A 24,854-nucleotide genomic window follows, 5' to 3' on the forward strand; every position below is an offset into this window, starting at 1 on the left:
GATAGTAATTCAGGTATACAAAAAACAAAGGCACTGGTCTACAGAGATGTGGGAAAAAAGTTTTATGGTTAGATCAGTCATCTTGTGGTGTAGCTAGCATGTGTGGTTGTGTACATCTAGGAAAAGGGTACAGGCCTGGAAGCTTGACTCTTGACACTGAGGGCATCAGAGGGCTCTGTCATGCTGTGTGCTCTTGGCATAGTTTTGAGTCCACCTGTTTTTAAAGGGAAGGGTCACTGCAAATTGATAGAAAGTTATTCTGACTGAAGAGTGTGAGTGATCACCTTGATCCCATTCCCATAATGAAACATTTCTGTCTTGATGGGAGTGGTCTCTTCCAATGGTGTGTAAAAAAAGTTGCAAAAAACATTAAACATTGGGTTTGTAGAAGCATACATTTAACTTTCTTACTTTCATGAAATTAATAAGATTCAACAGAGGAAGAATTATACATTATACTATATTGTTATTATGGTTGTTTATACTGTATGTAACCTTCATATTGTACCATCTCTTATATTACTATAATACATTATCATATGACATAATGATACCTGGTAGCTTGTAGGGGCCAAGATGTCTCCGCTAGGCATGATGGATATCTTTTGTTATAGCCTGTCTGTTATGGTTCAGCAGGTCTTTGTAGCAGCTAGTACAACTATGGTGAGAGTGATCTAACCTGAGCCCTATGCTCATCCGCAGAACTACTGTACCACCCAACAACTGTTCTTGAATGTCCTCTCATGCTAACATTTTCTCTGCTGTCATTGTTTGTCATTTCTTTCTGTCTGCATAGGATGAAGAACAGGATCCATTACTTAATAGCTTCGGGCAACTCAAAGAGATACTCAACAACATAAAAGGTATGATGCTTTTTGTTATAGATCATGTGTGCAGTGACAGTCTAGGAAACCTAAACCTACATAATATGTTATTTCAGTCTACAGTATATGGACAGAAACTCAGTCTTGTGAAAGCGGTATATATTTCTCCTGGCATAATGTAATAATTATGACGTGACATTGTAATTATTAGTTATGATTCTAAGATCTAATTTAAACTTATTTGACAAAGTGTTTGTAGACTTGTTGAACTGCTAGAGAGATCCAAATTTGACAGTTTAACCACTTAGACTTAGAGTCCCTCAGGTATCTATCCTTGACCTAATCTCTAGAACTGAAAATGATTTACAGATTTACAAGCTCACAAGATGTTGGGTGGCGATGTGTTGTGAGCTTGTAGATCTATTTTTGACAATTATGCCAACTAGGTGACGCTAGGTTCAAGAGGTTGAGAGGGTTGGCGATGGGTGTTGCGTACCTGCTGACCTTTGTATTATCAATCACAGATGCTATCATGCTGATGGCTGAAACAAAGGCAAGATGTGGCTATGACATGTAGTTGGACTGTTCCAAACATTTGTCAGAATTGATGTATCAATAAATTTAGATGTTGCCCTCATTCGAGGGGATCAAATTCAAAATCATGTTTTAAAAACCACACTTCACATCTGTGAGCCACTGTCACCAAGCAAAATCAGCAAATATGTGTAGCTGGACTGTCCAAAAGATTTGTCGGAATTGATGATTGTATCAATGAACTCAGATGTTACCCTCTATTAGAGGGGATCATAATCATGTTTGATAAGCACACTTCACCAGCATGATGAGTAGATATAGCAGGTAAGTCTTATCTTCTTCCTGTTGCTCTTCCCAAGGTTAATTTGTCATTGTCACGTTTTGTCTGTTTTTGTTGTTGTTTCTGATCGCAAACTATTTACTCTGCTGTTCCCATTATGCAGAAAGATCAGTTCTATTTGTATAGATCCCCAAAAACGGAGTTGTTTTCTTTCATTTCTTTGTTTTTCTTTCCATTTCCTCTGTATTTTCAACACATTACAAGAACTCACTTTAACCTTGAGAGTATACAAATGGAACCAAATGGACCCTTATGCAGTGCAGGCCCCTTGGAGTAGATGTCTCTAGGGCAGGGGTCTTCAACGTTTTCAGGCCGGGGACCCCCAAACTGATGGGGAGATGGTGATTATTTTTCTCACACTGCCAGTTTGTAAATACCTTAAGGACTTTTTAGGATTTTTCAGTGTATGTGGATAAACCTCAGTCAGTTGGGATGATTGCGATCACAATGTCGCCTTTTCCCCCCTTCTGTGAAGTAGAAGATCATATTTAATCAGGTGTACTCAGCACATTACCACAGAGAAATGTCCTGGCCTTTCACATTGGTCAATATTATCTCTCTCAACATCTTACTGTGCGTGGGCTTTTTCTCCACTAGATCATTTTAACACGTCCTACAGAAGTGATACTGCTGTTTGTTTATCTTTTTAACCCAAGTTCCTCATAATGAGCAAGTCCATGAAGGTAAATGTTACGGGGACTTTTGCATGTGGACATCAGAGGTCAACACACTGAAATCATTCATGTCAAATTCTTCTCACTGTATGCTTTGCTACCTTTAACAGTGTTAATTGGTTTCTTATAGAAGATAGCCAAAATCTCAATTTACAAATGATATTCTAGTCTTGCATAGCCAAAACGCCTACGCCTAGCCTACCCATAATTCAATGTAGGGGCTAGAACAGCAGAGAAAACGGCCGTTGACACACTTATGCCCACTGCTTTGAAAACCAATCCTGATACTGTCTCAACAATAGGAAGGACCGTTCTAAAGTCTTTGCATTCGTTTTTAAAAACAATAATTTAGGGTAGATCAGAGTATTTATGTAATTGTGCCCTGTCATTTTTGGTCCTTGCAACCAAACAAGCTTTATTCAACTGCATTGCCAAAGAAAATATGCCCATATTGTCAAAAAGTCAATATAGACAGACACTATCATAACATTAAAAATGGTCTCCAATTCAGCCTGGAATGTCTTGTTTTATATACTGTGACAAGTTAATTTATAATTTCCCCCATTATTACTTCTGCAAAGTACACCTGGCTGATGAATTCTTAAATTCACATAGAATTTCTTCTGTATATCTTGTAAGATACTTTCACAAAACAACACTAAATAGTATTAGCATGTACTAGATTACAGAGATTGCAACTTTAAACAACGAAAAGTTGTTTGGTAGGTTGTTGTACTAACAACAAAGATAAGAACGGTAGACTAACTATTTGGCTATTGAGTCACCCTGAAACAATTTTAGTATTTCAGGATGGCTTTTTGTGATATTTTTAGGCAGGGATTTTACATTAAGCTTAGATAAGTGGTTGGGCTAAGGGTTTTATGATCAGTATTTTCTCGTGTTTATTTGGCGTTAAATGTTGGTATGCCCCATTTGCCTAAGCAGTGTGTTATGATGGTCCTGAACGGGGCTATATGCTGGACTGGTACATGATGCTACATCTTGGCTTTCTACTGTTAGTCCAAGATGTTAGCTCCAGAATCTGAAGGAATCGTTCAGTTTGTGATAAAAGCATGAAATTTGGTACACTTGTAGCCAAAGGCATTCCGAAAAGATTTGGATATGGAGGCATCATGAATTTTCAACATGGCGCCCATGGCAGCCATTTTTCAAAATGGCTGCTAGCAACAACTGTTTTCTTAGGAGTAATGGATATAATATGATAGTTTAGACATATTTACCATACATAGTACTTGGTAAATGCCTTTTGTATAATTTAAAAGTCATTGAATTGAATATTCAAGATGGCCGCCATTTTTCAAGATGGCAGCTGTCACTTGTATGACTGATATGGGTGATCTCTGTGTCAAATCAGTCATTTTTTATGGCGCAGAATTCAAATTTGGAACTTTGGAATTGGCCAAAAACTTCCTTCTATCTCACTGCACAGGCTACTGTATATACAGTACAGTATATTATCACTGTTTCTTTAAAGATGGCAGCCATATGGCCAAAATCTAAATTATAATTGCAAGAAAATAGAGCTATTATCTATTTTATTGGATTTCTTTTTGATCCAATAAACATAACAATCCCTACGTCAGCAACAAATGAACCATTTGATGAATGGAAATGTAATAGAATAGTAATAGAAGTTTGCGGCCCTTCGTGCTGCTCACCTCTAGAGTTTGTGTCCACTTCCTTACTATACTGTAGTGTACTGTACCTTACTGTACTGTACTGTACTGACCTAACTGTACTGCACTGTACTGTACTGTACCTTACTGTACTGTACTGTACAATCCTTACTGTACTGTACTGTACTGTACATTACTGTACTGTACTATAGTATAGTGTACTGTACCTTACTGTACTGTGCTGTACTGTCCTTACTGTACTGTACCTTACTGTACTGTACTGTACTGACCTAACTGTACTGTACTGCAATGTACTGTACTGTACTGTACTGTACTGTACTGTACTGTACTGTCCTTACTGTACTGTACTGTACTGTACTGTACCTTACTGTACTATAGTGTACTGTACATTACTGTACTGTAGTATAGTGTACTGTACCTTACTGTGGTGTACTGTAGTGTAAAAGCGCTATATACTGTACTGTTGTGTACCTTACTGTGCTGTACTGTAGTGTAAAAGCACTATATACAATCCAGATAGTATTATTGTTATTATTATGTCTATTGTTATTGCTATTGCAACGGATATGGAAATCTCTACCTTTATCCATCCATCCGTCCGTCCGTCCGTCCGTCCGTCCGTCCGTCTCTTTCTCTCTATTGATAGATGTTTCTATCTATCTGAATTTCTTGTACATTTTCTCATCAAACAAAAAACATGTTTGCAGTAGGCAGAGCGACTATCCTTTACCACCTTTTACTACATGGAAACACATTCAAGTATGGGATATGGGAACTAGGTTCGGATAAGACACCTAGCCCTACACCTAGCAGGATCGTTCATCCAGTACCATTTCATTCCTGTGCGATCTGTACACCATCTGGGTAGCTATGTGAAAGTCATACAAAGCCCTGTTAACCGTGGCTCAGCTCTTCCACACTGGCACACCCTTTCCATTCAGGTGCAGCTATCTAACTACATCTAATGTAAACTACATGTGGGACTAAAATTATATAGCATTTAGGAAACTAAACTACACTACCACTCAGGGCGGCCATGAAGGCCATGGACTCTGTTGCCCCTCAGTTTGGTCTTGTGCCCCTCAAAACAAGGGTATGACCTGAGGCCACAGAGGCCTAAATGCCCCCAGCTGACTGTACCACTTTCTCCTCTGTCTCCTACTTGTCAATATGTAGACAGTAGACACTGGTGTCTCTTTCTTGTCATGTAGACACCAGTGTTTTTTCTGAAATCTTAACTCCCCTGAGTCTGCATCTTTAAACCAATCCAGTGACTTTGATTGGTGCATAGCTGAGCATGGATCAGAGTGTAAATACCATCATTAATCTATTTCATTGCATAGGTTATCATCCCTAACACTTAAATTCAACAATTTGGACTAAAATCGTGTTTTATTTGATGGCCTTCCTGCCCTGACATTTAGCCTTTGTGGCCTCAAAAGGGGCCTTGCCCCTAAAATGATGATATTCCAGGCCTGCTACCACTAAACTATCACCACAACCAGCACATTAATAACAGAAACTATGGCATTATTAAGCGAAGTATATTTAGCTGGCACTGAACCCCATGCTGAGTTTCACAGCAGTGATGCCCTGGCTGTGTTTCAACATCCACTATATTACATTTCCATTCATCGAAGGGTTCAGTTTTTTGCTGATATAGGGCTTGTTACATTTATTGGATCAAAATGTAATTCCAATGAAATAGTTAATAACTCTATTTTCTTGCAATTATAATTTTGATTTTGGCCATATGGCTGCCATCTTGAAAGATAGAAGGAAGCTTCTGGCCAATTCCAAAGTTCCAAATTTGAATTCTGCATCATAAAAAATGACTGATTTGACACCGAGATCACCCATATCAGACAGTCATACAAGTGACTGCTGCCATCTTGAAAAATGGCGGCCATCTTGAATATTCAATGACAACTTTTAAATTATTCAAAATACATTTACCAAGTACTATGTATGATACATATGTCTAAAATATCATATTATATCCATTACTCATAATAAAATAGTCGTTGCTGGTGGCCATTTTGAAAAATGGCTGCCATGGGCGCCATGTTGAAAATTCATGATGCCTCCATATCCAAATCTTTTCGGAATGCCTTTGGCTATAAGTGTACCAAATTTCATGCTTTTATCACAAACTGAACGATTGTTTTGGTTACTTGCTGCACTATGTAATAATCCTTAAACATAATCATATACAGAGATAGAAAAGCCTGTCTATGGGCGGATTCACACTGTGGTCTCGAGACCGGTCTCGAGGCTACTTGGCAGATGTTTAAACCGGTTTTGACAGTGTGAAGCGTCCGGTTTTCCTCAGTACCGGATAGCCTCGAAACCACCTCAAGAGGTAGTCTCGACACTGCATTGTGCGACCTCAAGACCGGTGCACTGCAGTGTGAAGCAATCAGCCTCAAAAACGGTATTGATGTTGAACGTGACCTCATATAATGTCGACGAGTCAGCCGTCGGCACAAATAAACACTGGGTAACAGTTGTCGACATGGCCATGGCATGGGATCAGCGACTTCGTCTCACAGAGAGATTGCTTGCTTGTAGGACTGTCTTCTAAAATTCGTTTATATGTTTTATATCACCAGTTAGCCTACTACTGTGGTTCGCTGGACTGGTGTCATGTACTTCCAATTGGGAGAAGTAGCAATTGGCGAACAGTTATTTATTGTCTCGCACCAGCGCACTGAGCGCAGGGGTGAAAGTGAGACGGGACGGCCAGAACCGGCGCTCCGTTAAAACATTTGGAACACGGGACTGTAATCATCATGTGTATAACCCGAGAGGACCCAATAGGACCCGTAGCCTACTGTGTGTGTGACGTGTGTGTACTTTTTGCTTTTTATGCAAACCGTAAAGCAAGCAATCAATGAATCAATCAATGCGTATGCGTGTAGTTGTTTGCTGTCACTGCTGTGCTGTTTAGGCTGACCTAGGATCAGATTCAGGTCCGTTATTAGCCGCGAGGCAGCGACATGAAGTATGGCTGTAACTGTGAGATGATAATGCTGCTCTGGGATCAGATTTACAGCGGGGGGGGGGGGGGGGGGGGCTTGGTGCGTGCATGCATGCATGCGTGTGCGCTGTCGCCCGCCGGGAAAGAAAAGCAGAAAGAGAAAGCACTAGCCTACAAGTTAAACCATGAACTGTTAAACCATGAAAACAAACCGAAAATGACTTACCGCTGTTGATAGAAAATAGCCTAAAAGTATTCCTTTATCCCTGACTTTTGTTTCGATGTTATAGATTCCTTGGCACTGCTTGTGCACTGCTGTGCCTGCTTGACGTGCCATTAATGTGAATATTAAGCCACAAGCGTTTCAATTGTAGGCCATGTTGATTATTAAATAATTAAAATAATAACGTGCGCTGCGCTGCATGTCTCGCTCATCATTCTGCACGTTTATGCACCTGGAAAATAGCAGATCTACAAGCTCACAACGCGTCGCGGATGCGAGGTCAGTGTGAGCTTGTAGATCAGCGACACCTACTATACAGGTCAATTGATATGCAAATAGGCTTGTTTGTCTTGTCGAGGTGTGGGGGGTGCGAGACCCAAGACCACTGCAACAATGTTCCACACTGCGCTGTCGCGCGTCATTGAATTGTTACACCAACTTTCGTGCCTGAATTTATTGGCAACCACCATCAGCAATGTCGCATAGTTGATGACACTATGTGCATACCGCCACCTATAGGACCGGGCTGTATAGTGCTAGTGATCTCCAGGGAGGCCAGAAGGTCTGCCAATGTGAATGCTGGCCAGCGTGAACCAGCAACCGTTTTCAGAATCAGTTCTAATCAAACGGATTGCAGTGTGAATCCGCCCTATGAAACTTTGTTTCCCTGTCACTGCTCAAGAGTTTCACCCGCTTGGGGGCGAAGCTTTCATTGTGTGACAGGTTATGCAATATCTCTCTTATGGTGTAGAGACTTAACATTAAATTAAAATAAGAAATAATTCTTATTTTAATAGCAGTAAAATCAATTTGCATTACTTGAAGATAGTAGAGAAAATGCAGTCACCTTTCCTAATTGTTTCTTTGGTAAGAATGTTACTAGTCGTTTGCCAGCAGTTTTTTTTTTATCATGAGATTATATCTGTTTCCTTGTTTGATGTTACTTGGAACAGTAAAGATCTCTAGCTTAGTGTAAAGATTGAACATGACCTCAGTGTTTTGCCTATTTCTCTATCACCATGTGTGGTGGTGATTGATCATGTGTGAGTGCCAGCCTGTGTAAATGGAGTGGCGCTAGCTGACAGCCCTCAGACCAACCAAGCCAGCTCCGTGGTCAGCCCTATGTCGTCATGCCTTTGCAATGGGAGTCCACTCCAGGCAGCTCCCACAAACCAACAAGTCAGAGTTGTAGCAGCCGCAAGCAATGGGAGAGATGCAACATATGGAGTCCCAACAGCCATGGTCTCAATGCCTCCCCCACCCCTCCAGCCACACAACCCTAGTGCTCCCTTCCTCTGGGGAATGCCTCTGCTGCTATGAGATGGACAGGCACGGCTGTGCCAGGGGCCTGGTAGGAATCTGCAGCCTTTTTTTTTTTTTTTTTTACTCCCTTCCTCTTTCACAACTTCCAGCCTCCTCCCTTCTCACCCTCAGATCACAAAAAGCCTTTTTAGTTTGCCATGGCTACCAGCATCATGGTGCAAATGTGCTGTTATTATCTGTGCCATACTTATACCATTACTACTGGCTTGTAGGTTAAATGTATTTGAAAAGGGGACTTGGTATGTACTGCTTTCCATAACGTCATTTATATTTATATTCCATTAACCTTTGTTTAATTTAATAGGATTTATATAATGAAATCATTAATGAGTTCCTATATAGGATATGTAGAACCCTTGTTGCATCCATTTACTTGAATGTCTTTGTTATGAGACACATTGGAAATCACAAAACCAGGTCCGAGCTGAATTGTGTGCTTGACACACTGATCTTTTTTTTTTTGCAGCAGCAGCAGCAGCAGCATAACCCCCCCCCCCCCCCCCCCCCCAAACAGATACACACCTAGGCCTTTATCGTTCTCTCTTCCTTCTATCTCTACACACACACCCAACAATATTTCTGTGTGAAATCTTCCGGGTGGGCTGTGTTGTGCTGCTGCTCTGAGGGTTCCTCGTGGCCCAGCTGTCTGCTTAATGAAAGCCCAGTAATTCCATTCACTCTGTGGTGTGTATCGTAGCTCCTTCTAACAACAAAAGCCAACCAGTGAAGGAAATGTGGATTAGTCCCCATAAGGTTTCTCAGACCCTTTTCTCTCTTATATTCTTTCTCTTTCTGGCTCGAGCGTTCTCCCCTGTGCCCCCACCCCCCCACCCTCACTCTCTCTTGCTTCAACTCCCCCCTCCTCCATTCCGTTGTTGAAGGTCCCACAATTCTGCCTCCTCTTGTTCTGCCCAGTGTGATTGGCAGGGCCATGTGCTATGGCGCTGGTGAGCAGTGCAGCTGGAAGTATATCATCTGCAATTTTAGTTGGGTAAATATAGCAGGGAGTCTTGTCAAGCAGAGAGATAAATTGTTCTGGGAAAGGAAGTGTTGTCTCTCTTTCTGAAAAGGGGGGGTGTGAGTTTCCTATAACTTCTGGAAGACGGGAGGTTTTCGCTTGATTTTCAAACAAAGAGGGCACAGTTAGAGAAGTTGGGCCAACAGTGGAACATGTGTTGCGGTGCCTCATCCCCACCTAGCCCAGCCGCTCTACCTCATCATCAGAAAGCAGAACCCATGCCTCATATTTGGATGGGATGTTTTGGATTGGACCTAATGCCTAATCTTCCATCCCTAAGCTCATTAGACCCATATAATTGAGTGCTTTCCACAGCTTTGCGGTTGGCATCTGTCTTTACATCTGAACTGCTTGTTTGCTAACTCTAAAAGAACCTTCTTGCCCCTATTATTATAAACTAATGAGATGGGGCTTTCCGGTCAAAAAGCAGAGTGAGTAGATAAAACAGAGAAGAGAATTTCTGACAGACAGTAGGAAGAGACACATATTAGTGTACAGAAATGTGCACCATTGTGGCATAAATGCGGAATAGGAAGACTGTTGTTAACTTGTGTATACCCCGTAGCAGGAAGTGTAATCAGACAGACAGGCTCATTCTTTTTTTTATTTTCATGCAGTATCTTGGTATGATAGATTATTATCTATTAGACATCCAACATGCCTTATTTTTACATTTGTATTTATTTTTTCCACACAGATTGACAGTGTGCTCTTCAGATATGCTAGGTCTTCACTGGAACAGAATGAAACGATGCTGCTGTGCACTAGTCGGTGAACATTTGGCTAAATGGACCAGTAGCCCATGTGATGACAGGCCTGGCCATGTGGGCATGTCTTGTCTAATCCTGGCACTGCACTGGAATTGCAAACAAGCAACTAATAGTGACAATTGGCACTGAGATATGATTTGTGCTGTCTCAGTAAGGATGAACTCTCCATTTGAGTCCACTTCTCAGGTTTGAACCCATAAAAAGCCATAAACATTAGGGGGTTCTTTAACATCAAGCATGTCCCCCCTCCCCCCAGCAATATATTGAGTGTTCCACCTCTCCCATGACATTGCCAATATTCCATATAGGATCTACAAAAAGACAAATCTGTCTCAATCCCCCGTTGAATAATTCTGTGGATTTGTATTATTGGTAGACCATACCTTAGAGAATAGGAAATGTTCGTTGAACAGCATTCAGAAATATATCTTATTCCTTCTCGCGCTCCCTTGTCTTTTTTTTTTTTCTTCTCGTCTACCTTTGTTATGCAGAAGTCAGTCCCGGCCTCAGCTTTTTAAATCTTCAATTCTTTTTTTTCTGCCCTCCTTCCCCATCAATCCCCCTCTCCCTTATAGCGAAGGTCAGATTTTTGACAAGTCTGCAGAGGAAGCTGTCGGCCCTAAATCCCTTCATTTTTATTCATACAAATACAGGTTTAGAGATTCCGACACCCACCAGATCCAAAGCCAGGGCAGCCTTTTTGACTGACAGCTTTCTCCCTTTTTTTTCTCCAAACACTAACGAAATTCACAAGCACACCTCTAATTGACTCGAATCACCAGCACGGCCCCAGAGGTAGATATCGGGAGGTGGGTTGGGAGGGTGGGATGGGGGGCATGGCAGTGGATTTGCAGAACGAACGTTGTGGAGGATGATTTGATCACATGCCAGCTGACCTTTCAAATAATTATTTCGCTGTCCCCTAAGCAAAGGACAAAGCAGAGATAATTTTGTGCGGTATGGCAGAAATTAGGCAGGAGATGAATTACTTTTAAAAAGTTTAAAATATGGCCTTTTATACAGTCTGGCAAAGTGGAACTTGTTCAAAAGCCCATGCTTAATTATACCATTACAGTGTTATAATTGTGATTTTGAGTTTCGATTGATTGATTTTGATTTTTCTCCTATTGTTTTCATAAGGGCTAATCCGGGCATTACTGACAGCCTCACTAATTCATCTCATTTTACTGTCTTGTCAATCATCAAGAGTGAGCACACACACGCGCTCGCTCTCAATCACAGTTCAAGGTCAAGTGTGTGTGTGTCATCTCAACCACCCAGCTGCGCTCAGGCAGACATAGCTAGGCCTCTGAGGGTCGCAGCCTGTGCACGTGGGAAATGACTGCACCCTTTTAGGCCCCCGCTCTCCTCTGCCACCTGATATCCGCGCATATATCACTCCCAATTGAAGCAGCAGAATGTAGCTGGCAAATGCTGAGAAGAACGGCCATAATTCATTTCGCCCCAATCACTTATGCAAATATATGTGCTCACGACGACATTCTGCAAGAAAGGAATTGGCCTCACATGAACTCTTTGCACATCTACTGTGTTAACTACAGGTTAATCATTTTAGTATCATCATGTACATTAAGAATGTAAAGTTACATCTGTAAATGTTTGATGTGGCAATAAAGTTGGTTAATGCCACCTTTAGATTACTTTTTTTTATTGGGTGCAAACAAACAAACAAACATAGATATAATCAAAGGGAAAAACAACAGATGATCCGGGCACTCCGGACGAGTCCGGAGTAATAAGGAGGAAAAGCTTTTATTTTTTAAAAGGTAACTACCAACATGCTTCGGCCTTGGTAGGTCTTCATCAGGGGGACAAATAATCACGTTTTGACAGTGCATCACAGTGTGTCATCTTCAGCGTAAAATGAAATAATTTTCATTTTAAAATGAAATTGCACTTACATCTACAGCAGTGGTTCTCAATCTTTTTTGGCTGCAGTACCCTCTTACACTGATTTCCGAAGCCATGTACCCCCTTCCCCTGACTACAGCAGAATGTACATCAAAAGTCCAGTTCCAATGCCAATACGTTCAAAATAAAAACAGCATAATGGCAATAAACATTGCTTTCTATTCAATAACAGTTACTACTAGTCATGTAATTTATGTAATTTGGTTTAGGAATGTACAGATGAGCAGGTTCACCCACACTTGTCATTAACCCATTTAGGCCTAGAATTAGAAGGATTCAAAAAACACTTGTAGAATCGGGTCAAAATTCAAATCTTCACGACTTTTCAAAAATAGCAGATCTACAAGCTCGCAGCGCGGCACTCGGTGCCGCGCTGTGAGCTTGCATATCTGCTATTTTTCAATAGTTAAAGCATAAAATAATGATACACAAAATGTGTACCCGTTCTAAATGGGTTAATAACCATAATACATATTCTCATTTTCTAGTTTTTATCAAGTACCCCCTGCAGTACCCCTGCGTACCCTTAGGGGAAAGACTGATCTACAGTATACACAGGGAGAATATAAGTAACTTATTGATCAACTAAACACATTGATTAAACTGCTGTGCCATTGAGCATTTAGCTAACATGTCTGGCCTCACATCCTTGGTTACAGTTACAAGTATTTCACCCTTTCAGGAATTTACTACTGCTGCCCACCAAAGAGATAGTGAAGCATCACCCTGATTTATTCTTGGTTACACGCTGGTGTCGCACACCAAAAGTAGCCGATCTACAAGCTCACAACACATTGCGATGCGTTTTGGGCTTGTAGATCGACTATTTTCGGTGCGGGACACCCGTGTGCAACTAAGTTTAACTCAGTCTTTTTCTTTGCAGCTAAACCAGAGACCACGGTTTCCATTACAGAGACTAGATAGTGTCCTGTCTGTCACTGCTCCAAACCTTTTATCTCTTCTTGTTTGTTGGGGAAAGCTTAGCACCTCACCAGGGTTAATGCCTCAGTGAGGCACAGAGTTAAACATTTCTAAGAACAGGTCTTGGGTTTTCATTATTAGGTGGATCCCGGATGATAGCAGCTGCCATCAAGCTAGACTTTACTTGGCAATCGGTATGAATAGTGAGATGTGTGTGGAGAAGTGGTTGATATGGTCTACCAAGTGTTATGCTGGTTTTATACCGCCTCTGACTCAGTAGTCATAAAAGTGCCCATCAAAATGGAGCATGATTAATTGGTTGGGGTCCACCTCCCCAGACAGGCTGCCACCTAGCGCTGGTTAGTCGCTGTAAATCTGGCCAGTTAACAGCGCCCTAACCAGGAACTGACAGGCAGGGCTTAGGCCCAGTGTGAAGAGTGGATGCAACTGTTGTCCAGTTTCAGACAGAGCCTCTCAACAATGTGCTGAGTGGATGGAGAGTCTCAGCAGAGAGGGCCATTAATCATGCTGTGCCGGGGTGTCTGTGGAAAGGCCCCGGGTGATCATGGGTGGGAGTATTGGAGGGAATTGGCGGGCGGGGTTGGAGGGTGGCATGGCGCATCCGGATGTGCTGACAGGAACAGACGGCAAGATGTGAGCAAAACAAACTTGCACCCTGTGAGCCCCAAAAGTGCGGCAGGCAGGGGTGCTCATGTATGCTTTGCACCCTCATTAAAGCCAACTGTATGTACAGGGACATTTTTCAGCACCATTTTGAAATGGTCTGAATGAGACTTGAATGTCACTGATTGTAGCGTACAGGTCAGAAAACATATGCTACCTTGAATGAAAATGTGAAATTAACACTGGGCAGAAGATATCAAAGGATGCACATATATGGCATTAAGGGGATTGCACATAGAATTGCCAAGGACTTCCATCTTATTCTGATTTAGTGGTTATCTGAACCTGCAACCTGAAAGTCACAAAAACACACTCCCTCACGGAGTATGACTACATTTATATGCAGTCCATATTCAGATTTTGGTGAATAATCAAATTGTTAGCTTCCTTCCCATAACATGATTTCCCCCTTAACCCTGGATTATATTAATACAATTACAAATGGTGGCAATAGCCAGCACAAAATTAATTTATTTGTGTAAACCAACAGATTCTTAACCTCTGGACTCGCTCAGAGACAGTTGCTTCCACTGCAAAGCGCCGGTTCGCACCAATCAGCGGCAGCTACGGGCGGGCTCTATTACCTCTATGAGCGGGCTCTGAGCAAGGCTGGGTGTAACGTCATCGAGAATCTCCTGTTTGTTGTTGTCGCCTGTGGACCCTTTTCACAGTGGATATTTTGACAGGCGAATGCATCTGAAGGTAATCCTTTGATGCGAAGATTTGCATGACAAAAACGTCAAAAATCCCCGACCTCCATGATATCTTTATCTTTTTAACTGCTAACATCAAGACTGTGATAGACAGACAGCCCCATCCAATCACCTGCTAAATAACTTGGAAAAAATGGCCCACTTCCTAACATCGGTTTTCCCTGAGCGAGTCCAGATGGTAGTGCAGCATCACTCAATGCTGCCACCATATGGCGGAGTCAGGTTAACAGATTCTGGTAAACATATTAATGTGGTTGCGATAGGCAACACATTATTGTTCTCGGTCTGAGATGTTTTTGCCAGCAAAGTGCTTTTTGTTAACCTTTGCACAAAAGAAAAGCTTTTGGTCACTTCACTTCACTTGACATCACAATTTATAATATAAACGCTAAGACAGAATTCATTTCCCAGTGGATTCTTCGCGACTCGCATCAGTCTAACTACACTTGCAATTTCCCAGAACTGCACCTTTCTAGTTTTGTGATGTTTATAACACATGCATATGGAAATTATTAGATTATTATATGCTCATTTATGCTCACCCCCAAAAAAGTGTGAGCAGGAATCACTATATTAGATCCACGTTATTAAAGACGAAGTATGATGCGGGAAATTCTTATGACTTCCAACCACAAAGCATTACAGTGTCCGGAGCTTGAAAATAAAAAATAAATAGGTGAACTTGAGAAGCAGGTGTTTAACTTTGTTTGCTTTGTTAACTAAACTAACCCCTGTGACTAACCCCTGTGGTTACACAGCTGTTTGTGGGGGGTGGGTAAGTGAAAGTTTTAATTAACCAAGTACATTTGTACACATACCTGAAATATGTCCTCTGCTTTTTACCCATCTTAACTATTAGGAGCAGTGGGGAGCTATTGAACAGTTCCTGAGTAGCAGTTAAGGTTTTAGTGTCTTGTTAAAGGTGATACACCATGACATTTCCCGTTTTTGGGACATAAACAATATGACATAAATACTTTTTAAATGCATGGTGTATCACCTTTAAAGGGGATTTAGGCACCATCATACTGGTTGGTAGGAGAAAGGGAGAAAGATAAAAGTGTGTTGGGATTGCATTGATATCCGATCTGTGATCATAGAATTATCTCAGCAAATATGTCAATAAGAAATAAGTTTGATTAATCAAATAGTATCTTTAACACTCAATCCAAACCTGATCCACTCGGATAGGGATTAAAAGTCTGGAACTCTTGGCCAGGTGACTACTCTAAATCCTAAACTACTGCAGCTTCTGAAAACATGTTACACTGTAATGCTATGTAAAGAACTTATTAGCTTAAAATGGACAATGTGGTGCCATGTTTGCATGACAGCAAAAATCAACTACCTGGTGGTTGGGATTGAAGTTGGATGCTGGACATAATTGCCATTCTGTTGCAATATAATAGCACAAGAGTATACAATCCCTGCTAGCGACCCCTTGAGGCTGTGCTGCTCCTTAACCCCAACTGGACCCAAGTTTGAACCAATCTACTGTACATTGTGGTTAGAGACCCAAAAATACCATGATTAAAAGGTTGAAATTGTGGCAATAGACCTTTTTTGGCCATTGGGGTAACCTAATTCTCTAGTGATTATCTGGCTTGCTTTATCCTGTTAAAGTATGGCCTCTACACACCAAGCAAGTGTCAGGCCACTAGTGCCACCAATAAACATCTGTGGTCTAAAATCAGTTGTAGTAGTATGTTCGAAATCAGTTGTATTTTCTGTGTTTTACACAGCAGGGTAGGAATTTCATAGAGGCCATGAAGGCCATGGCTGCCATGGCCCTTCAGTTTGGCCTTATCAGGGGTCTTAAGGCCCCGCTCGCATTGCCCCTGTGTCTCTGAGTTCACTATTTTCTCCTCTGCCTCTTTACTGTCAATATGGTTTTTAGACACCCTTGTCTCTTGTTTAAAATCTCTTACTCCCCATGCCCATGTTCAAATGAGTCCAGTGACTGGCTTTTACTTTTCCATTTATTTATTTCAATGATAGTTATCCTATGTATTAAAACCTAGCCCTTAATCATGCTAGCTTCTGTGATCGTGACACTGAATTGATGACATTATGATTATGAACTACTGTTTATGCAGTGTGTACTGTATGGAACAAAATATAATATTATTATTATTGTTGCAAGTGCAGGACAAAGAATCACCAGTTTGCACACTGCCATGCTTCACAATTTTAAAACACCATAAATAGTAAGGTGTCGCTCAAATTTGTCATACAGGAGCCCTGCAGTTGTTGTCTTGGATTTTGTACTTTATGTTCAGCACCTGCGCACATGTTTTTTTTAGGGGGGGGATATGAATACACATTCTTATTTTTATTATCAGTGCATTTGTAGATGTTGTACCAAAGCCAAATGTATTTGTCCTATCCTCTGCCAGGCTTATCCTGGTCCCACAGAGTCTAGAATCGATCAGTTCATGTCTGGACCCGACATAATTTGTGTTGTCAGTTGTGAGTCAGTGCTGAGGTTCCCCTGTGTTACCAGGATCATGTTTTAATGTTCTGTTAAGCATATTCTTATGAGGTGGTAATTTGGTTCAGTGTGAGAGATATCCTCCTATGTTGTCTTTGTTCTCCCTGGAGGTAAGAGCTCTTAAGTTCCGTGTTGCTTTAATGACTCCACACTTTGAGCTCAGAACATTATTAAAGCAGTGGGTATTAAGGTAGAGTTTGGGACATTTCAACACCTCTGCCTCCTGCTCCCACTGCTCACTGGAAGACTGCTCTAAAAACAAACCCACGGGCCACTCGTGGTGACACTTTGATGGGGTGGACGGCATTTGCAAGATTTGCAATACAAGCCGGTATTTGCAATTTTTGGAGGTGCCAAGTGTTGGATTTCAATGTGTAAATGACTGTGTTTCTAACTTTAGCACCAGACACAAAGCTGAAACTGGTTCAGACAAAGAGGCAACCTGACTTTTGTTTACATATCTAGCTGTTATGACCTTACAGACAATACATTTTAAGAAGTCATTTTAAATTGGGCACATTGAGTGCTTTGACATTTGCATTGCGTTTAAGGAAACTCAGAATAGAGCCTTGAGCCTTGATAAAGCCTTGACCAGTTTAGATTAATCTCATCTTGTATGCACTTTTAGATATTGTTAATTTCTAATAAAGAGTTGCGGGTTCGATTCCCGAGCCTGGCAGCCTTTGCCGCGAGTCACTCTCCATCTCTCTGTTTCCTGTTTCCGTACGTATATATATATATATGAGCCTTACTAAATTATGTTAATATTTAGCTTAAAAACAGATAATTCTCTGTATTTTCTCTCTGCATGTTCAGCGTCTTTTTCAGCTGCAGTGATAAATGACCTATTCTGGCTGCTGGGGGAGCTGTTGAGGGAATTTTCATTGAAGGCAGATTTAATTTTTAAGCTTTTCCCACCCTGCGACCTGCAGGAATTGGTTGACCCAAACCCGGTAAAGCTTTTTCCTGAAGTCTGCCAAACTGTAAGAAAAGCTTCACTGTGCCTTCATTAAAGATCCTGAAAAGCTTTATCTGTTGACGACTTCCGGTTTGCCACATTCTTTCTTAGTTTCAACATTAAACATAAACAAACTGCTTACAATGGTCCTGCCCACTGCTGGTATAACTACCGGTAAGAGATTTGCTTAGGATATTTTTTAAATAATCTATACTAAGGCATCAGCCTGGTACTGCCATTATATCAACCGGATTCATATTTGATGTCAGGATTGTGTCATAGTCACTAAGGGTATAGCAGTAAAACATAAGGAAAAATAAATAATCAAAACAAGTTCTCAAATGTATTCCAGTGACATAACTTTAGTAGACTTTATAGCACAACAGCAGCATTTCAGACACATTCAGAAGGACATTCAGTTTTATGGCAGAAACTGGAACATAACCCTAACAGTCTACAGATATACGAGATGATGTCGAAACTAGTGAGTGCCCTTTTCAATCTATATTGTTGGGAAAACATCCCAACATAAATTAGGACAAGCATGAAAATGACACGGAGCTGTAGGTTGGCGCTAGCCAGCCTTGTCAGGAAGCTCTGCAATGTGGACAGCACATAAGTCACCACCATTGCTACTTGCTGTCTTCCCTATCATTCTAATTTATGCTGTGTTACCCTAACAGGGTTGCAGAATGTGTTGGTCACTGTGTGGACAGATATAGGGTCTGCCAGTCCTCCACTCCTTATCGTCGCTGTCAGTGGAAGCATTCTTCAAAACGGTTACTTTTAAGTAAATGGAAAAAAAAGAACCTGTGTAATGGATCCAATGTAGTTGCAAGCTCTTCTTAATACTTTTCATAGACAGATCTAACCACTTTAGACCTGGCATCCCTAGTTTGTCATTATAGGCAAAAATAATTCATATTGTCATATAACAAAGTTTGAAATAGACCATTCATTTCTGGAAAAAACAAAGTTGAAATGTAGATAAACCAATATTGATAGTTATACTTATACAGGTCTCAACTCAAGTTGGTTTTCACTCTCACCTATTGATCAATATCATACTTTGTTTACATATTGTAAAATGGCAGGTAGGGGAGAAAGGAATTGGTACTAGCGACGGGATAATCCTTTGTGGCGTAGTAAAGCCGGTGAAATCAAACCACATAGTCTGGTCTCGGGGAGCATGGGAGGAGGTGGTTTTTGTTGTTCTGGAAAATAAGGGCCAATATTAGTATTGCGAGGAGGCACTGTCTTGCTTGTGTGGCGCTCACATCCTTAAGCCTTGGGCGTCCCAGTGTGAATCCCAGACTGCCTTGATGGACTGGGTTAATAAACCTCTCGGCAGCCCGCCCTCCTCCCTCTCTCCCTCCCTCCCTCCCTCCCACACACAGATGCATTCAGACACACTCGCACTCTCACACACACTAACATGCGGACTCTTGACACACACAGCTGCTTGTTATTTCATGCCCCATAAGGGGGCTGCGACCACGAACATTCTAATACACATATCCAATTAGATAAGCATTGCATCCCACATTAGTTTCAAACTGTGATTCTCACAGATGCATATACTGTATGCATCCACACTTGTGCTGGACATAGATTGTATTTTTCTGTGCAACTCTTGCTGTAAAATAGTACACTTATTTACAGCTGTACTTCACTTTGTTGGAACATTGGGTTGAAATGCCAATATCCGCTGTGTGCAGTAACCACTGGCTTTTGCCCTTTCTATTTAATTCGATTTACAGGATGTATGCAATTTGATAACCCATTTCTCTACTCCGAACCATTATTTTCATGGGAGTTTGCACTGGCGTCTGGGAATGCACAATATATCGCAATATCGGTCAACATATCGGTACTGGCTGAGAATGGCTTAAAAAGGCGTTATTGGCATCAGACAAATGTATTACTGATAGGTCGTACTGATATGATGATGCATTAATTATGTGCAAACCACGTTGATGCGTTACCAGCTCTGTGGCTTTGTGGTTAGTGTCCACTCCGAGACAGGGAGGTCAAGGTTAAATCCCCAGCTAAGTCATAACCAAAAACTATAAAAGCCTAATGCTGCCTTCCTGCCTAGCACTCAGCACCATGGGTTGGATTGGAGGCAAGTCTAGCGTCATGTAAAGAGCTGTACTTGTACATCAAGCAGCCTCATGCTATGGAAAAGGGAGATAAGATCCTGACCTATGGGCCACATGGCTCGGGAACCGTTCTCAAGGCTATTTACTTCATGTTGATGTGTTGGTGAAACACAATACAATGTCTGCAGTGTGGAATTATTTCAGTCTCTGAAAGTGACAACAAATTTGACACCAAACTTAAAGGAGCTATAGTCAACCTTTTCTTGAAAAACGGGTGCTAAAATAAAAATAATGTTTATTAATTAAGCTTCATATGTGTTTCTTTTAAAAAATGACCACAAAAAGCGTAAAATAATGATAAAATAATCATATTGACTTTGTTTACATCCCTCTTCTATTCTTTTATATGGAATCCATATAAAAGAGCGATGTAAACAAAGTCAGCCTGACAACGGCCAACATGAAAAAGTTGACTATAGCTCCTTTAATAAGCCACCTATAGATTCAACATCCCACATTTTGGAGAGAATGATCGTAAATGCATTTAGCAATAATATCTGAGATACCCCACTTCTAAATCGCTGCTTGGTTAAATCTGCCGGTTGGAAACAGACTGTAGTGTTCAGTGAGCCTAATAATTAAAGCAGTGGTGTTTTTCAGATACTGTATCTGCACCCAGCATCAGAGTTGCAGTATAACAGATGTACGGTAACCCTACTGATGGAAACTAGCTGCATCTGTATCAGTATATCGGTCGGTACAACCATGGAAATAAATAATTTGGAAATACATAATGCAACAGTTAAACAGATTAACTTTTATCAGTTGCACAAGTCATTCGTAATTCACTCAGATGCGACATAACTCCCTGTTGATTCCAAAATGGCGGCTTCGCCAGCTTGTGTGTTTGATGAGGTGGTGGTGGGTAGAGGGGATTACTCCTCGCCTAGTTCATTGAACATGCCATGGCTGATACTCGATTACACTTGAGTGAAATCACCGTACAAAACTCTGCCGGACATCCATAGGGTTGTCATCCCCCTTCCTGTTTCAGCTCGGAACAGAAGGACACTGGCAAAAGGCAATAACTTCCAAGTGGACACACAGAATTAAAAAAAGACGTCCTATTTCTGTGCTGCAGCTGGGGGTTTTGAAAGGAGAGTGTGTTGTAAAGGTGACTAGGGTCAAAACTCTCTTGTCGAGGGATGAAGGGGTGTGTGTAGTTGCGTGTGGTGGTGGGGGGGGGGGGGGGGGGGCGGTAGTTGGATAGAGGCGTGCTGGCGAGCATATACAGGGAGGGGACGGGGGGTGATTAAACAACTGCATGCTTTGGGAGCATAAATATTGAATCGGGAAGAGGTGACATATGCGGCAAGTGTGCTTTAAACCTGTTGACGCGCCCCTTCTTAAATAGAATGGGATCAGCGCCGCCGATTACAAATTTTGACAAAAGCCGCCTGCTGACAGGGGAGGGAGCCGACGGGGCCGGCGTGAGCCAGTGCAGCTGACGAGGGGACATGCTAACAACCTGGGACAACAAGGAGGTGTTGATTGGTCTGAAAGCAAAATAGACCTGCCGATCTATGCAGCCAGTTTCATTCCCTGGTTTCTCATATACTGAGTTTTTATGGCCTTGGATGGCGTTACTCTAGCAAACGATGTACTCTAGCTTAGACACGGAGTTGGTGTAAGGCGAGTTGGTATTGGGGTTGAAGGTCCCTGGATGTTAAGTTGTTATAAAGATGTAAAAAAAAGAAAACCCTGGATTAATTATTTTTTATTATTATATATATGTTTTTTTTTAAAGTAATCAAAGTTGTGAAATGTTTGGGGAATATACATGTGTCATGCATAGATTAAAGGACACGAAGACTGTAATTCCTAAACGTGAAAAGCAAAAGAATGTTGATTGTGTTTCAATTCATTGTTTTGCTACAGCACATATACAGTACGTAAGCACTAAGCAGTGAAGCCGGTTAGATGATTAAGGTTCTTTACAAGCTAGACTCCCCATATACAGTTGGCTAACAACACAAAGTTGTATTACAACTGTGGAACTGTAGGGTTGAGGTGGTAATGACAAAAGGTGGTTGGAGATACAGTATTTATCCTCACTTCCTCAGATTTGCCCGTCGTAATTTATAATCCGTCAGTGAGAGGGGGCCCTTCTCCATTTAAAGACCTCTGCCTCCCCTGTGTCTGACCAGGGCACAACCATGCCGGCTATGCACATAAGCCCATGTTGGTTTTAAACTGTAAAAATTCCTGCTAAACCATCGAGAGAGATGTGCAGATTATGAATAGTGAAATGTTGTCTCTGATTTTACGACCTGGGAACACTTGTGGGGTGCAGCGGCAGCATGTCTTGTGTATTTTTTTCCCCCTTTGGGGTGTTGGTGGTGATGGGGGTAGACAAGGGTGGCTGGAGGCCTTCTTTATCTCAGACACGCAGGTCAGGGGGGACTGAACTTATGAACCGCTGGGCAGCACTGTTACTGTTGAGTCAAGTATAGGTCAGACTAATCCAGGGCTCAAAACACAGATTCCTCTGAACTCAACACCACAGATGTATAGGTCTGCTCTTTATATAGAAGCAACGTGTACTGACGTCTGCATCTACCTATTCCACAGAAAATCTACGCCGGGAAGTCAAAAAGTGGTGAACTCTCTGTAGGGTTATTTCTGCAAGTAGTCCTAGTGATGCATATGATTGGAGTTTCACTTAGCATAATATTTGTGATCGATGTGTGTTAATGTTTTCACATTGTTTGGGTATTATCTAAGGATTAAAGACTGGGATTAGAAATTTGAAGCAGTTTCTTTAACTTTGCATCTCTTCAGAATCAGAAAAATTACTTTTATTGTGCACATAAACAGAGTTGTCACGGTGAGGGTGGTGCATTACACCGAAGCAACAATAAAGATACATTTTAAACTATTTACTCAAAATACAGTGTTGCATAACAGCATCAAAGTATTTTTTGTCTGCGTAGTCGCCGGTCATTTTTACACGTCAGATATTTATGCCATTGTTCCACCCTTAAGCCCTAGATGTACAGCTGTAGCAGATAAGCTGTGTGATGCAGCCATCTCTCAACACGCATGTAAGACCATTATAGGGCAATGGGATCATACCAAAGGACATAGACGTGGTGATTGGTATTATCTTTTCTCAATGAAACACTGGAAATGTACAGAACTGTCGCAGCGTCCGTTTGTGTCTATGCTCTAATATAATTTAGTATCCCATGCCGTTTAAAGAGTAAGGATGAATTTATCCGCGGCACATTTATACAACAACACACTCCTCTTGTGTACAGAGAGATGCTCCACCTTTTTGTCTGTTTGTCACACAGGCTATCTCACTTGTACACATGCATGCACAGCACGCACACACACACGCACGCACACACACTATCCACAGCCATTTTCTTTTAAGGTGACAAAAGGGATAACCAATTGTTTTTCTGTTTATCAGAGGTGACATGACCAGTGGCGCAAGGGGGCGAGGAGGCCCTGTGTTGCCATAGCTAAATATACATCCCTGACAGCTCCATAATAGGTTCCAGGAAGTTCAGTTGAAAATAAAAACAAAGCAACATTTCTAGCTGATTGGCTTTGAAAGGACGTTTTTCCTTGCTGAATGGGAAAAATGTGGACTTCAGCATTCCATGGCCGTGATGCCAGTCGGATCGGATAGGCGCAGCCTTGCGTGTGCAAAACGAGCTGGGCGTGATGGAGACGCGTTGCACTGCAGAAACTCAACTTTTATGGGAAAGAATATGTTCATAGGTTTGGGATGGCGAACAGCAACAAAACAGGGAAAATAGTGGCATTTATTTTATAAGCATGTTTGTTATTAATCTGTTAAAATAGATTTTATTTTCTGTAAATAGCAACAAGTGGTCGTTAGTATCACTGTCCTTTTAACCTGATACAGTCTGTTTTTTTAAAAACCTTTAACATGTTGATATTGGCACTTTTTCGTTTTATTTCTGAAGTCTACAAAGTGGTAGAGTGTGAGGCCCACCATTTTGTGGTTTGGACCTAATCCTTGTAAAGCCTGCTATGTAAGCAGAGTTGTCTCAACGTTTGGCTCAGTGATCGACCTTATGTATTGCACCACATTACCAGATCAATTGGAAACCAGACACTCATAGTCTCCCCACAGAATATTCTCATGTATCTTTTAACTTTGAAGATCATTATTGTTGATCATTGGCACACGTTTCTTATGGGAAGTGCATGAAATGTATATTATTTGTTCTGACACAAAAACACTGGATGGTTTGAAGGGCAGGGTGGGGAGAAATTGTCTACAGTTTTGAAAACCCTGAAAAGTTATTTTCAAAATTATTCTTGGAAACTTGAGCATTTGATATTCCATATGCAGAGCATTATTGTTTTTTTAAAGTGTGAGGCTTAATACACTAATATCAACTAAATGAAAACTTCAGCTAGTCAAATTTCAGCTACAGCGCAATGGTTGGTGGAAGGCAAACGAGACGAGAGATAATTAATCTCGGCAAGTAAAGTAGCTTGCTGAAAAGTGTACATTTTTGCTCCTCTGCATTCTCTTGTGAGAGCAGGCCAAAGTGTTTACAAACACCTAGGACTCCATCGCTATCAGTAACAGATTTTGTCATGAATTCATAAAGATAATGCACTCCCTGGATCCCATCCCATTTGCTCAGCTGCCTGACATTACC

General features: G+C 41.3%; 1 protein-coding gene across 4 annotated transcripts in view; it reads left to right on the plus strand.

Moving 5' to 3' along the window:
- gbf1 (golgi brefeldin A resistant guanine nucleotide exchange factor 1) overlaps positions 1-24,854 on the plus strand; it is a 124,069-nt gene that overhangs the window by 5,845 nt on the left and 93,370 nt on the right. For all 4 annotated transcript variants that reach the window (XM_080739910.1, XM_080739912.1, XM_080739911.1 and 1 more), the window contains exon 3: positions 797-863. In XM_080739910.1, the coding sequence (XP_080596036.1) occupies positions 797-863 (67 nt within the window). The remainder of the gene's footprint in view (positions 1-796; positions 864-24,854) is intronic.

The sequence above is a fragment of the Nannobrachium achirus genome (assembly GCF_963921795.1).
Source record: "Nannobrachium achirus genome assembly, chromosome: 13".
Lineage (NCBI taxonomy): Eukaryota > Metazoa > Chordata > Actinopteri > Myctophiformes > Myctophidae > Nannobrachium > Nannobrachium achirus.